At 40.1% G+C, this 15,125-nt stretch overlaps 1 protein-coding gene across 8 annotated transcripts in view; it reads left to right on the top strand.

Annotated features, from left to right (window-relative positions):
• RBFOX1 (RNA binding fox-1 homolog 1) overlaps nucleotides 1–15,125 on the top strand; it is a 629,150-nt gene that overhangs the window by 597,326 nt on the left and 16,699 nt on the right. For 4 of the 8 annotated variants that reach the window (XM_056536207.1, XM_056536206.1, XM_056536214.1 and 1 more), the window contains exons 11-12: nucleotides 11,814–11,866; nucleotides 14,223–14,289. The exons of 2 other annotated variants lie outside the window; for them this stretch is intronic. In XM_056536207.1, the coding sequence (XP_056392182.1) occupies nucleotides 11,814–11,866; nucleotides 14,223–14,289 (120 nt within the window). The remainder of the gene's footprint in view (nucleotides 1–11,813; nucleotides 11,867–14,222; nucleotides 14,290–15,125) is intronic. 2 more of the 8 variants (XM_056536210.1, XM_056536211.1) reach the window with 1 other exon arrangement.

Below are 15,125 nucleotides of genomic sequence, written 5' to 3'. Positions count from 1 at the left end.
AGTTCCCTGTTTCTGCTAGTCCATGGCAATATTCCTTTTATTACTGTTATCAACATGTCAATAATGCTGGGAGAGTAACTCAAGGATACCCACATGTTTCCTACAATACACAGTCAATATATAGAGACCATATAGTGTCTGAATGGCACAGTCTGGAGTTGTCTGCAGCATGAGGAGACCATAAAGTTGCTGAATGACAGAGCCTGGAGCTGCAAGCAGCATGAGTAGACACTAGGGTTTCCCAATCCCAAAGATTAAAATACCAATTTTGAATTTTAAATTGAAGATTTAGGGTAGCTAGTGCTACCATAAAACATTTTTAGGCCCAGGCCCAGCAGCATCAGTAAACCATATATTGGCTGAATGACACAGGCTGGATTTGGCTGAAGCATGAGAAGAGACCATATAGTGGCTAAATGAGACAGACTGGAGGTGGCATCAGTATTAGGAGACCATACACAGTGGCTGAATGACTGCCTCGAGTTTCTGGCAGCACAGGGAGACCATGTAGTGTCTGATGCACACTACTGGCTGGGCAGGACAACTTTTCAAGGGCAAACTTTGCTAGTTGCTGCCACAAATCAAGTTTGGCTGCCCAGAAGTACAGTGGATCTTCAAGGTGTGTTTGCATGGGTATGTCAAGGTATACAACCACCTGCTGGTTAAGGTCCTGCTCCAGGTGTACTTGCTGCTGATGAGTTGCTTCACTATGCGGGTGAAGAAAGCTACTCATCAGTGATCAGGCTGCTGCTGATGGAGCTGGTACTGCTCCTGCCACCCCATGCCTCCCCAGCAGCCATGGCAGTGGAAGGTGAGCGCAGGGTCTTACCGATTCAGACCTGCGAGCGGATGGGCGACTTCATAGGATGCCTCTGTAGTAGGTCAGTTTGTCCTCCCTCTCAGTGGTTGTAAAAAAGGCCCCTATTTTGTGGCGGTAACGAGGGTCCAATAAGGTGGAGATCCAGAAGTCATCCTACTGCCGAAAGATTGCAATTCGGCTTTCACTACGTAAGCAAGTGAGCAGGCATGACTCAGAGGAACTCCCTGCCTCCATCTCCACTGCATACTGCCACGGTGTGTCTGGGTCCTCTGTCTCGCCTTCCTCATAACCATCTAGCTCCTCTGGCTGCTCCTGCTCCTCCTCTCCTGTCAGATTACTAGCAAAACCACCCATTTGGGGAATCCTAAATTGTGCTCCACTGTGCTCCTCCCCTCCTCCTCCTCCTCCTCCTACAACTGTGAGATATAGGGGCCACGTCTCCAGTGCCCTGACCAGCCATCATTTCCAACACGTGTTGTAAGAAATGAAGCAGTGGAATGACATTCATTCCATAATCCTGGCGACTTACTAATAATGTGGCTTCCTCAAAGGGCCTGAGCAAACAGCAGGTGTCACATATGAGCTGCCACTGGTTCACATTGAAGCTACACAGGGGAATACCCGTATCCGCTTGGGTCATCAAGAAATCGGGATGGCTTTTCTCTGTTCTTACAGTTGGTCCAACATATGGAGGGTGGAATTCCAATGTGTGGCAATGTCACAAATCAGACTATATTGCGGGATACCGTTCTGACGCTGCAGCTCAAGAAGAGTGTGCTTTTCAGTGTACAAGTGGCTGAAGTGCATGCAAAGTTTCCTTCCCATTGTTAGGATGTCTTGCAAATGGGGGGAACTCTTCAGGAACTGCTTCACAACCAGATTGAAAATGTGTGCCATGCAGGGCGCATGGCTCAGCCTTCCCAGTCGCAGTGCAGACAAGAAGTTCTTCCCGTTGTCAATTACCATGGTTCCCATTTCCAGTTTTCGTGGCGTAAGCCATACTCTGATTTCTTTATGAAGGACTTTTAGCAGTTCCTCCCCTATGTGACCCCGTTCCTCAAGGCAAACCATGTGAAGAACAACGTGACACCGCTGTGCCGTGCACACATGGTATGCTGAAGGGCAACTGAGACTTGTCTGGGCAGTGGAGGCTGAGGACACGGTGGAGGATAGAGAGGCGGAGTTGCTCACTGTCACAGGACCAACGTCCTGAGAGCATGGAGGAGGAAGCTGTGTGATCTATCCAAGTTGGTGTTGTGGCTGTGCAGGAACCACATTCATCATGTATACCCCTGACCATAGTTACAGCTCCAGATGTTGGCGCTGCCGTATACTTTAGTGCACACCGACAGGCTCAAGGACTGGACTACCTTCTATTCCACAAAATTGAGCAGGGCTGGTATTGCCTTCTTCACAAAGAAATGACGGCTTGGCACTCTCCACCTCTGCTCGGCACAAGCCATCAGTTCTCTGAAAGGTGCAGAGTCAACCACTTGAAAAGGGAGGGACTGCAGCACCAACAACTTAGAAAGGAGCACATTTAGCTTCTGTGCCATTGGATGAGTGGGCGCATACTGTTTTCTCTTGGACATGGCTTCACCGATGGATTGTTGGCGGAATGGCTGACTAAAGTTAGGAGGAGCAGGAGCATCTGGAGCAAAATAAGGAGGGTAGGACACACAGCTCCCTTCGGCTGAGGTGGTGGAGCAGTGGCTGGCTGAAAGAGGGAGCAGCATGCCATAGGGTGATGCAGCAGGCTGGACCACTACATCGGAGCAACGGTTCTCCCAGGCCGCTTTATGGTGGCAAAGCGTATGTTGACGCATGGCTGTCGTGCCAACATTGGGACACGCTTCACATTCTGCCGACATATCTTGCATGTGGCTATGTGAACCTCCTCCAAATAGCTGATTTTACCACCAACAGTCCACACTAACTGACTGCTACTGCTGCCATCTCCAGTAACCCTGTTCCACTACCTCCTGGGAAGGTAGGCTGCAGCAAAGCAGGTGGTCTCCCCCGGGCACGTTTGGCTCCAGAATTTTCACTTCTGCCACCATGCTGACTGCCAACCATGCTACCACCTTGCTGGCTCAGCTGCTGCCTCACGGGCAACCTGCAACTCTCTTCTCCTGATGATGATGGAGCCCCTTCTGCACCGGGCTCCCAATTGCGATCGGCTTCATCATCATCAACAAGTGTCTGCACATCACTGATGTCCTCCTCAGGTTCCTCAACAGTGTCTGCTTCAGGAACCTGAACCCTGGCAACACCGCCTCCCACGTAACTCTCCTCATCACTAATTGCCCGCCTAGCGGAAGAAGTGGCGGATGTCTCCTCCACTTGTTGGCAGGTCATTAGCTGCTGACTTTCCTCTATTAGTTCTTCCTCAGTGAATAGTGGAGCTGAAGCCACATCATAAGATAGTTCTGTAAGGGAAGGAACAGCATAGGACAGGGACTGCTCCCGGGCCATGCCAACTGAGGGTTGTGTCTGAGGAACCCACTGACTGTTGACTGGGGATGTCAGATGTCACTTGTGATGAAGTGGATGACCATGTTAACCAATCGATGACGACAGATGGGTTGCTGGTCGAGACATGACCGTTAGCTGATACCGGGAGCTCAGGCATCTCACTGCAACTTCTGCTGCCACTCGCCCCTAGTCTGCTGCAACCTCTGCCCAATTTATTTAGGCCTCTGCCACTCCTCGGTGTACATCCTGGCACTTCTTTGCCTGACATACTTAGTGGGTATACGAGGGGAGTGCAATATTCTTCACTACACTTAAAACAGTAATTGTCTAGAAGAGCAGCAGGTCTGTACTTTTGCCTGGACTTTCACAGTATCTAAGCCCTTGACAGATTAACATTTTTAAAATAGTACACTACTTAGAAGAAGATATGTGGTATGCACTGATGAGGGCAGAAAATGCGCTACAATACACTTAAAAAAGTATCTGAGTAAAAACACCAGCCGGTGAGTACTTTTGCCTGGACTTTCACAGTATCTAGGCCCTTGACAGATTAACAGGTTTAAAATAGTACACTACTTAGAGGTAGGTATGTGGTATGTACTTATGAGGGCAGAAAAAAGTGCTACAGTACACATAATAAACGTATTGGAGGAACACACCAGCTGGTGATTACTTTTGCCTGGACTTTCACGGCATCTAAGCCCTTTGAGTGATGAACAGGTGCAAAATAGTACACTACTTAGATGTAGGTATATGGTATGCACTTATGAGGGCAGAAAAATGCGGTACAATATGCTTAAAAAAACGTATTTTAGTAAAACACCAGCTGGTGATTACTTTTGCCTGGACCTTCACAGTATCTAGGCCCTTGACAGATTAACAGGTACAAAATAGTACACTACTTAAATGTAGTATTGTTATGTGCACTTATGAGGGCAGAAAAAATGCGGTATGGTACGCTTAAAAAAAAGGATTTTTGCACAACACCAGAATAACCCAACAGTGCTGCAGCAGAAAAAAAACCTGTGTACTAAACACTAAATTCCACTCTGTCAAAGACTATTAGAAATGGACTGCTGGGTATTATACTGTCTACAGACTAATATAACCAGCAGATGATTTTTTTTGTGGTACAAAGACACAGAATTGCACTGAAAAATTATTTCTGCCTCCTCTGCTAAGGTTGAGGCTGAAGTTGAGGCAGCTTGTTGAAATGTATGAGGCAACACACAGCTATCTGCCCCTCTCTGTAATACAATGCTGAAGAAAGTAACTGGGAGGTTTATGGCTGCAGTAAAAATCCTTTTCAGTGAAAAAAAAAAACACTTCTCTCTGTCCACCAGAACGCTGATATGACTAGGATGTGAAACACTGCTGGAATTAGTTTTTCTGTGTAACACACACACACACACACACACAGTGATGTCCGTCCTTTCTGTATGCAGTGTAATGAATGATATGATGAGCCGCAAAATGGCTGCCGAATATGTAGGGCTGTGACCTCACAGGGGTGACTGGCTCCTGATAGGCTGCATCCTGCATGTGATTCAGGTTCATCCCACTTACTTCCCTTCCCACCTTCCCAGCATTCCTTGCTGACATGTAGATCCTCCATTTTAGATGCCCTGGAGCCTGGATCGCAGTAAATGGAGTTTAAAGAAGTGATTCGTACGATAGAATTGCGGCAATATTTGAATTCGTAGCGAATCGAATATTTCATGAAATTTGTAGCGAATTCGCGTTAGTCAGGTTCAATTCACTCATCTCTTGCTGTAGTACAAAAATGAACTAAAACAGTCAAAGTCTGTTACCTTAAGGCCGAAAATAGCTTAAGCAGCAAGAAGCCAGAAGTATTATCCTTTCCCAGATGTTGAAGATTTAATTCAATTAGAGATGATACATTGTATTGATGTGAGGGTTACCCTTATAGAGCCAGAGCCATGTTTCTGGATTAAGAATTTCAAAATCACTGAGAAACAAAACTGTTTCCATTTTTATCTGTTTAGAAATGTCAGGATGAGCTGGGCATTTGATGTCTCCAAGCATAAGTGCATTGCTGGCAATGCCAGTCAAGAACTGTTACAGTACCCATTGATGTTTATCATTTTTAAGCTGTAGGACAGTGTGACACTATTAATCCCCCTCTTTGATTAAACATTGGTAATTTTCCATTCCTGTTCACCAGATTTGTCTTTTATCATATTATGGGAACAGCTTGTTCATTTAATTTACCTGCTCGAGTTACTGTGCAAGTTCTGTCTTGTATCTCTGAAGAAAGGATGGGCAGTTTCTCAAGAGCACCATACCTTAGAGCAAGATGAACACGCAAGGTGTCCCTTAGGGGAATTGTCCAATGAATACATAATAATTACACAAAACATAACAATTTTCAAAATAAAAACCAATGCGATAGAAATATTTTGGGGTATAGTTTTAGTAAAACATAAAATAATTTCTATAAACTTTGCATCAGGTGATTTAACAATGTTTACAGATATAACTTTCGTAAAACAAAACATACATTCTGTATGGTGAATTGAGGTTTTAAAAAAAACAATGGTAGAATAACTGTGTTTTTTAAACATTTCCTCTTTCTCAAAAAATATAAATACATAAATATATAAATAAATAAGGAAAGAAAGAAAGAAAGAAAGAAGAGAGAGAGAATGAAAGAAAGAAAATGCTGGATTATGTAGAATTTTGATGCCTCCTTGGTTGTCAAAGATTTAATTTGTTAGGTTCTTGTGTTGTTGAAGATCACTTTACAGTTAGTCCTCCCTATACAAAGAGATCGGTCCAACAATGTATAAGGGCATAGATTTTTTTTTTTTTGTTAGGTATTCCTTGTTTACAACCTTAGTAATCATCCTTACAAATTAGCCAGTTTTTAGGCTTCAGACCTTTTTCTACCAGGAGGACACTATAGTCTGTATTTTAACACAATATTACAGATAATATAAAAAATTTTACTAAATACAAAAGAATGACCATTAACCATTAGTTAGCTCATGCCTCAACTTCTTTATTAAAAATATTTATACATTTAGAATTCTTTATTAAGATGTTGTGGTAATTCAAAGTTTAAGTATGAATTATTCCGTAGATGTTTGTCAACACTTGAAGATGCTTGTATTTGTTTTCTAAAAAGTTTTTGTGCTAATGTGTTCAAATGATTTATGTGTTTGTGGGTAGACATTATTTTCTATTGTGCATCGTTGGTCTACATAATATGGTGTATAGTATTTAAACATATCTAAATTTAACAGTATTTTAACTTTTCAATCATTAATTTTCTTAAAAATAACGGTTTATGTTTATTAAAAGGGTATCTGTCTTTTCTTGATGTATCAAAAAGTTTCATTACTGGGAGTTCAGGTGGTGACACTATCCTTAATTAATAAAATTGGGCTGAGTCCCCTAGTTTCTTATTGGTTCTGTGCAAAGCCTTTCAAACATAACGGGTAACATCAGCTGAGTGCTTCTCTTTATTTTAGTGATTAGTTGGGGTCTCAGCTCAGTTTATATAAACCATAGGAACCCTTTAAATAGAATCTACTTTGCAATTTGTACTTTGTAGTTTTGTATTGTAATGTGTACAAATGTATGCATTTTAGGGAATCTTTCTCGTGAAATGTATCCTTGTAAAATAACAAGTTCTGGTACATTGTAACGGACTTAAAACGTCAAGTTTATTGTTATTCATTTAGTGCTTGTCTAGGCTATGCTTCTTTTCCCAGCATATCACCTTTGTGTTTGCATGTTTGTGACTGTTATTGAGCATGCCTTATCAAATTTAGTGGCTGTATAGACATTTATAGATTTGCCTGGATTGCTTTTGCAAGCATTTGATGTCTGTGTGGCTGTCAGCTTTCTGCACATTTTATAGCAACTCTGAGGTTTGATTGGATGTTCAATTTCTAAAAGTCACTTCTACTGATTTCCTTTCCTGCAGGGAAAGACTATCAATCACAAAAAGACACACATTTTAAATACCATAGCATTACATCAACCTACCTTGTATTGTGTAGGCCTTTCACATGATACCAACATATATTTAATACATTAAAGGGTCAGAGACTTCACTCTAAAGTTGTTGGTTTATATCTGACTTTAGCAGTAGACCCTTTGAGTCCTGTAAGTTGTGAGGTTGGATCTCTATACCTTCAAAGACTGGAGTTGTTTTTCCAGCACATCCCATAGCACCTTGAAGCCTTGTCCATGTTCCTCAAACCAATGCAATTTCAGCAGTGTGGCCTGCATTATCCTGCCAATAAGACCACTAATATCAGGTGATACTGCTGCCATGAAAAGGTATACTTGGTCTGTAAGGCTGGGTTGACATATGTACAGCATCCGGTTCAGTGAACCCAACCTTAAAGCTCAACACAACTAATGCCACAATTGATGACAAGAAGTGAAATCAGTTGTCATCAGTGGTTCAGCATCCAGTGTCCCTTATTTCTGAATGCCGGACCCCCGTCCGTCATGTCTAACCATCCAGCTTCCACTAGAGATACCAGATAAATGTGAACTGACCCATTCAAATGAATGGGATCAGTTCTATCATCATTTTCCTCTGGTGCGTGCCAGTGGGAAACGCTGCCAGATGGCTGATAAATGGCATATGTCTAAGCAACATCGACAATAATACCAGGACTCACTAGACTTCCACTAGAAAATTGCTAGTGCATTTTGGTCTCTGCTGGCTTGTCTTGTTCTTATAGAGCATCCAGATGGTAACAGATGCAAAAGAACTTGGCCATTCAAACAATTTAAAAAAAAAGAAAAGAATATGATTTGTGAGACTACTTGTGTGTCACTTTATTTGACCTACTAATGTCACAGAGACATGTCAAAAGTTTTTATTGGTCAGGGGGCTCAGACCACCAATGAACAAGAGAAAAGCACTCTATAGTATGCTTTACTTCCTGGTTCTCAGCGAGTTTTGTCTCGCTGCCCCATAAAATTCCCCACTGCCCCATAATGAAGCAACAAGACAAAGAGACAAAAATTTAAGCTACTCTTTTCCCAGGATGTTTTTCTGATTAGTGGGATCGGCCAATAAAAACTTGAAATTTTTCTTTGTGACATGTCAAAAGTTTTTTTTAAAGTGATAGGTACACTTTAAACAAACTACACACATAAGCCATTTGTTTGCTGAACCTGACAAAATCAGCAGAACCAGCCAACTCTGGTGTATGCTGACCTCCTAATTCTTCCTGGACAGATAAAGTTGAGAGAAAGAGGTGTCTGCAATAGAACACATAAATATGTGGCTCATTGTTCATTTGTATAGAGTGATTGGGAGCAATAGCTAAACAGGCTTTCTGTGAAAGCTATCATTTATCTTGGCTACCTGAATCCTACTTTCTTTCATTTTTTTTACCCAAAATACACAAACTTGGTCAGGGATTAAAAGATTGCCAGAAAATTGTTTTTGAGATGGTTTACACATTAAAGGAGTACCCCGGTGGGGATTTTTTTTTTTTTTATCAACTGGTGCCTGAAATGTAAACAGATTTGTAAATTACTTTTATTAAAAAATCTTAATCCTTCCAGTACTTATCTGTTATCATAATTGCTGTATGCTTCAGAGGAAGATCTTTTCTTTTTGAATTTTTTTTCTGTCTTATCACAGTGCTCTCTGCTGACACCTCTGTCAATGTTAGGAACTGTCCAAAGCAGGAGTAAATCCTTATAGCAAACCTCTTTTGCTCTGAACAGTTCCTGACATGGACAGAGGTGTCAGCAGAGACCACTGTGGTCAGACAGAAAATACATTCAAAAAGAAAATAACTTCCTTTGAAGCATACAGCAGCTGATAAGTGCTGAAAGGATTAAGATTGTAATATTACTTTATGTGACAACATTTTTTCTTTTATTATCTCATGTCTATGTTGAGATACAGCATGATTACTTGTCCTTCAAACCCAAAGCTTGCAGGACAAGTCAACTTTCACATATATTTCCTGCAAAAATCATCATTATAAGCACCTTTGATCAATTGTGCAACATAACATTCAGAAATCTGTTAGCTGAGGATTAGAATCTGACTGCAGTCACCCACAGCATGTAATAACAAATGGGAAAATAATAAAAAGTAGTTAGATTCCGTGCTCTAGCTCTTAGACTTCTAACAGTCATGTGGCCTGACACATCGTAGGTGAACTCATAGAAAGTAGGTGTAATGATCTCCCAAAAATTGAGAAATTCTGTCATTCTGTCATTTATTAAAATAAAGTGTTATCATTTTGAAAATAGGTATTTTACCTTAACATGATGTCTTAACATACCTTATTAGAAAGATGCATAAAGAACAGTTGTAATAGAGCCAGAATATCTAGAAGTAGCTCTAGATTTCTTTCCAGATATATAAACTAACATTTATGGAAACATTATTCTGTAAAAAGGAATAAGAATATAGACTGAGACAAACACAGGTGTGCATAGCTTGAATCACATTCAAGCTATGCACATTTAATGTTCAGAGATGTTTTATCATGTCTTATAATCTATTTCCGATTCATTGATCCTGAATCATCTTTTGTTCAGTTTCTTACCCAATGACCACCAATAGACTTTTATCCTGTTACCTGCATAAAAAAAGCAACAAATCAGATAGGAGTTATGAGACCCCACTAATGTCTATCTGACATATCAAAGAATAAAATTAGATTCTTATGAAGAGCCACCGGGAATGTTATTTTATTGTTTTAGTTTATCAACAAATTACACATTAGGTTTCCCAGCATTTACTTTACTTTTATACGTTATCCATAGCATAGGTCATATATGCTTCAAGTTGTATATAATACATTTACAAATTAGCATTTAATCTAACACCTACATCAGATTATAGGTTATTTTAATTAAAGTTTTAACAAACGTTATGGGGGAGATTTATCAAAACCTGTGCCAAGGAAAAGTTGCCCAGTTGCCCATAGCAACCAATCAGATCGCTTCTTTCTTTTTGCACAGGCCTTGTTAACAATGAAAGAAGCGATCTGATTGGTTGCTATGGGCAACTGGGCAACCTTTCCTTTGGACAGGTTTTGATAAATCTCCCCCTATGATGGCTTGAAAGATAAAAGATAGATAAATGCCTTCCCTCACTCCTCTTTGTCCTTTCCTGCCCACAGTAAAGTATTAATTTTGCCTTGAAATGGAATTCTTGAGTGATCTGGAACAGTCGGTTGCAAGGGACAAGATGCAGGAAAATGTGACTTAAAAGACATTTTATGGTATCATGCCTCTAGCAACCAGCCTTCAAGCAGGACACAAGGTTGACTTGACACAGTGCTGACAGCAAAAACCAGATAAAACAAATTGCATTCTGCCCTACCATGTTAGGCTTTAGTTTTACAACTAACGCTGGACCTAGACTTAAAGGGGTATTCCGCCCCTAGACATCTTATCGGCTAAGGATAGGGGGTAATATGTCTGATCACGGGGGTCCCGGTGCTGGGTACCCCCGTGTTCTCAGTAGCAGCACCCCGCCGTCATCACAGCATAGAGGAAAATCTCTGTGCGTGATGACGGGGCGATACAGGGGCCGGAGCACTGTGATGTCATGTCCCACTGCATTAATACAAGTCTATGGGAGTGGGCCCCCTCCCATAGACTTACATTAAGGGGGCGAGGCGTGACATCAGGAGGGGCCAGAGCCGTGAAGTCTCGGTGCTCCAGCTCCTGTATCGCCCCATCATCACGCTCAGAGATTTTCCTCTGTACTGTGATGACAGCGGGGTACCGCTACTAAGAACGTGGGGGTCCTCAGCGACAGGACACCCGTGATCAGACATCTTATCCTCTATCCTTTGGATAGGGGATAAGATGTCTAGGGGCGGTGTACCCCTTTAAGAAAACTCTGAACAGATTTGGTATTATTCATATACTATATAAACAGTAATACATGGCACCAGACATATCACATAAACCTCCTTTAAGATTGATAGACGTTCACTATAGGTGCAAAACTACCATTGTTATCTTAGTTAATAGGGTTTGTTATTGTTCATAAACTATCGCTGTAGTACAATGCTTCTGGAATACATATGATTTTATTGCACATTTGCAGTTTTGTTGATACCTACTGCAGGTCTAAAGTATATCTTTCATGCAGTCACTAGGTCTGAACAACAGTAACTCAGGCTCTATAGGACACAGTGTCCACATCAGTCATGTCATATAACACCTTCTATAAATCACAACCAGAAACACAGGCTTTGGGTCTACACTTACAAAAACATATTTCTTAGATTGAACAATCTGTAGCCTTGAAGCACTTTGTGATAGAATTGTCCATCATTCATATTCAACTTCATAATACCTTGTAACCATTCTTCATGACAAAACTTAATGAATTCTGTAGATCTAAAAATCTGTCAACATGTGTTCCTTCCACATTCATTAAAATTAAATTCCTTCCCAATGTCCCATCTATACATATCAAGTCAACTGGCAGCTACTACATTTTCTAGTCAGCAAGCAGTATTGTGAATTTTATCTTCTTTTACAGAAATCAATTCGTCTTCGTTGCAGCAGATGAAATTTCTTGTAACTCCTCTTCAGGTAACAACCATTGATACTTCTTGATGCATCCGTCCAGGTCTCAATATCCTTTTTACACAAACTGCAGTTAATCACTCTAGAATGCTCTGTTAGAATCAGGCTATCAATCTTGCTTTCACCGATGTATCAGTAGCCTGTGGGCTCTGCTCTATTATGAGCATTACACAATTTTGCTGACTGTAATACTTTATTTGCAGCTTTGGTTTTATTTGTCACTTTGATCTAAAGCTGCGGCATCTTAAATTGGGAATATGCGAGGAGGAGTAATATATATATCGCCATATTCCTAAAAGCACATAGTAAAGGTTTTCTGCTAGTCAGGTTTATGATGAGATAGATAGCATCCATACATCTATGCAGAGAATATATCATGCTGTTTTCACTGTGTGTTTTTCCACTACATCTACATCAGTTTTGATATACAGATTTTGGTTTGAGTTCACATCAAAGTATTGAGGATTGCATGTTCCTCATTCACTTATGCATGAATTGAGGCTTCACTGTTTTGAAAACATACATTCACTGTTGATATATTACTTTAGCTGTAGATACTTTCCTAAAGAGTGCATGACAATACTGTAATCTATAACAGGCTTTTTGAGGAAAAAATAAAATCAATTATTATATAATTATTATATCATATATTATATATATATATATATATATATATATATATATATATATATATATGTCTTATGCTACGTTAAAGCTTAGGAGACTCTGCTAGGCACATTGCTGAGTATCTTTACAATGATACTTATAATTGAGACATTTTTGTATGTGAATGAGTCAGATAAGAGGGAAATCAAAGGGATAAGTTCATGTTTTAATGTCGTTATTTGACTTGTATCGAAGGAAAATTACATCATATCAGCGTCATGTGTATGACAACATCCTGCTACTTTTTTGCTTGTGACAGTCACAGATGGCATGGTCTTTTAAGTTTGGTTGAATTACATAATGTTCTCTACTTCTCTTCTTAGGCTATGTTCACATGCCCGCTGTGCCCTGCTAAAGGGAGCTCTGTTGCTCTCTCTGTTAGAAGGGCCAAAGTTTTCTCTTTTCGACTCCCCTAAAGTACTGGACCCCCAACAGACCCCATTTTAGTTGATGGGATCTATTGGGTCCTGGTGGTGCCAGTTCTGCTCTGACCCATTCAGGGTCCATTCTGTGCAAAAAAACAAAACATAAGAAAAGAGTCAAAACGACACTGAAAGAGTCAGAGGAGAATGGCAGTGTGAACCTAGCCTTAGGAAAGTGGTGGTAGAGAGTGTCAGGTGTCAGTGTCAGGTGTCGGGCTACATTCATCTGCATGTATTGGACGTGATATGGGATTCATGATAATTCCCATTCTAGTAACTTAATAATTCTTTATGAGTCTTAAATTATATTAATTAGCCAACAAAACACCATGAAGTAGTAGACTGAGGGAAAATGTAACTTTAGTTTTCAAAGCTAGGGTATCTATTTGGTTGCCAGAGTTTATTTATATATTATAAGATGTACTGATAGGACAATGTTATATAGATAGAGTATTTTCACTGAACTATTTTACATTTATTTATATGGTATTGTTAAAAGGTACAGATACTGGCCAAGAGTATTTTTGCTACTCAAACTAAGAGGTTGAACTCGATGGACTCTTGTCTTTTTTTCAACCTTACAAACTATGTTGCTATGTTATTATATAAGACTGCCAATGTCAGCACTCATTTCGGGGGCATTGTTTAATGTAAGATTGACACCTCAAAGACACAGACTGTCAGTAGAACTAAAGTAAGCAGCTATACTCACACATTATTGCAAACATTTTTGTGTCTGGCTTTCTGCATAGTGGCAATGTCTCTTCCTCACTGCTCAGGTTGTGAATGTCTTTGGATGGCAAGGGTATACAATACATGGCTTGTCATCATCACTTACTTCCTTATAGCTTAGAAGTCAGTACACCCTTAATTGAATCACCTTTGAATCTCTATTTTACTTTAATATATCATATATGCTCTGTACTGTACATGCCTTCATTCATATTCCATTCACATCATGTACAAGTATCCTGTTCATGCAGGCCATCATTAAGCTAGAGGGTTGTCTGAGAGAACATAATAAATGAAAGTAGCTACAGAAAAGGTTATAAAATAAATCAACCATTACCTTTCAAATTCAGCATGGCTCCGGTACTGATGCACCGGTTGTCCCCACCATTTTTTTGTTTACTTTTTCTGCAGCAATGACATGCTGGACATATACATGACTACCAAAGCCAATTATTGGCTTCAGAGCATATATGGCATATGACTGCTGATGCCAGCGATTGGCAGCACTGGTCATGTGGATGTACTTGATGTCATCACTACAGGTCAAGTAACCATAGATGGGCAGGAACCACCACAGCATCAGCAATGGAGCAGCACTGGATTGGATAAGTGAGTAAGGGGTAGTTTGTTATTTTCATAACATTTCCTGTAGCTTATTTCCATTTATTATACTGTTGGACAATTCCTTTGAAGTTAAAAAGAAAATGAGTTCCAGAAATTCTATGCAATTGAGTGACTTTATTACTGTTGCTATTTGGCTGTTAAAAAAAAATAAAAATAGTCTGATCGCTGAGAATTCACAAGCAATAGTTGCATTCGACTTGCATTGAGGTAATTGGTGGCAAAACACATTCAGCTTGCAATGCAATACCATTTAATAATATTACATGATACATTGCAGTGAGAACTGTAGTATTGTAGTATGTAGTATTGTTTTAGTGTAGAAACAGGACAGACACTTGGCACTGGTGGAGTTAAAGTATATATGTAAGGTAGGGAGGAAGAAACTGTAATCTTCATGCCAGGGAACCAAAGTCACATTGTAGCCCTAGCCTTCAGCCTTTTTTGGTGCCACTGGTGTGCAATAGTATCAGTTGTTGCCAACAACTCAGGAGGTATTTGTAGGGGGCCAGAGACCTAAATGTAGCTCCTGAGACACAAGTTGAAGAACGCTGAAAAAAACTATTGTAAACAACAAACTTTTGTTGGTTGTAAGTGTGTTTTGTAATGAGGCTGTTACCCTGTCACTTTTTTCCCATAATGTTTGACAATTTGTAAATCATAAGGAAAGTTTGCACTTCATGGTGCTTTAATAAAATATCAGGACTTACAGACAGTTTGTTCCTGTGAAAGTTCATCATGTATTATTCAAAAATCAAGAATCATGAATGTTACATTGGTGTGGAGAAAATCTTTTTGAAATGCTGTTTCAAAGTGAAAAGACT

This window comes from Hyla sarda, chromosome 8, assembly GCF_029499605.1.
Source record: "Hyla sarda isolate aHylSar1 chromosome 8, aHylSar1.hap1, whole genome shotgun sequence".
Classification (NCBI taxonomy): Eukaryota; Metazoa; Chordata; class Amphibia; order Anura; family Hylidae; genus Hyla; species Hyla sarda.
The sequence above is the reverse complement of the archived record's forward strand: the minus strand, read 5'-3'. Positions and strand labels throughout refer to the sequence as shown.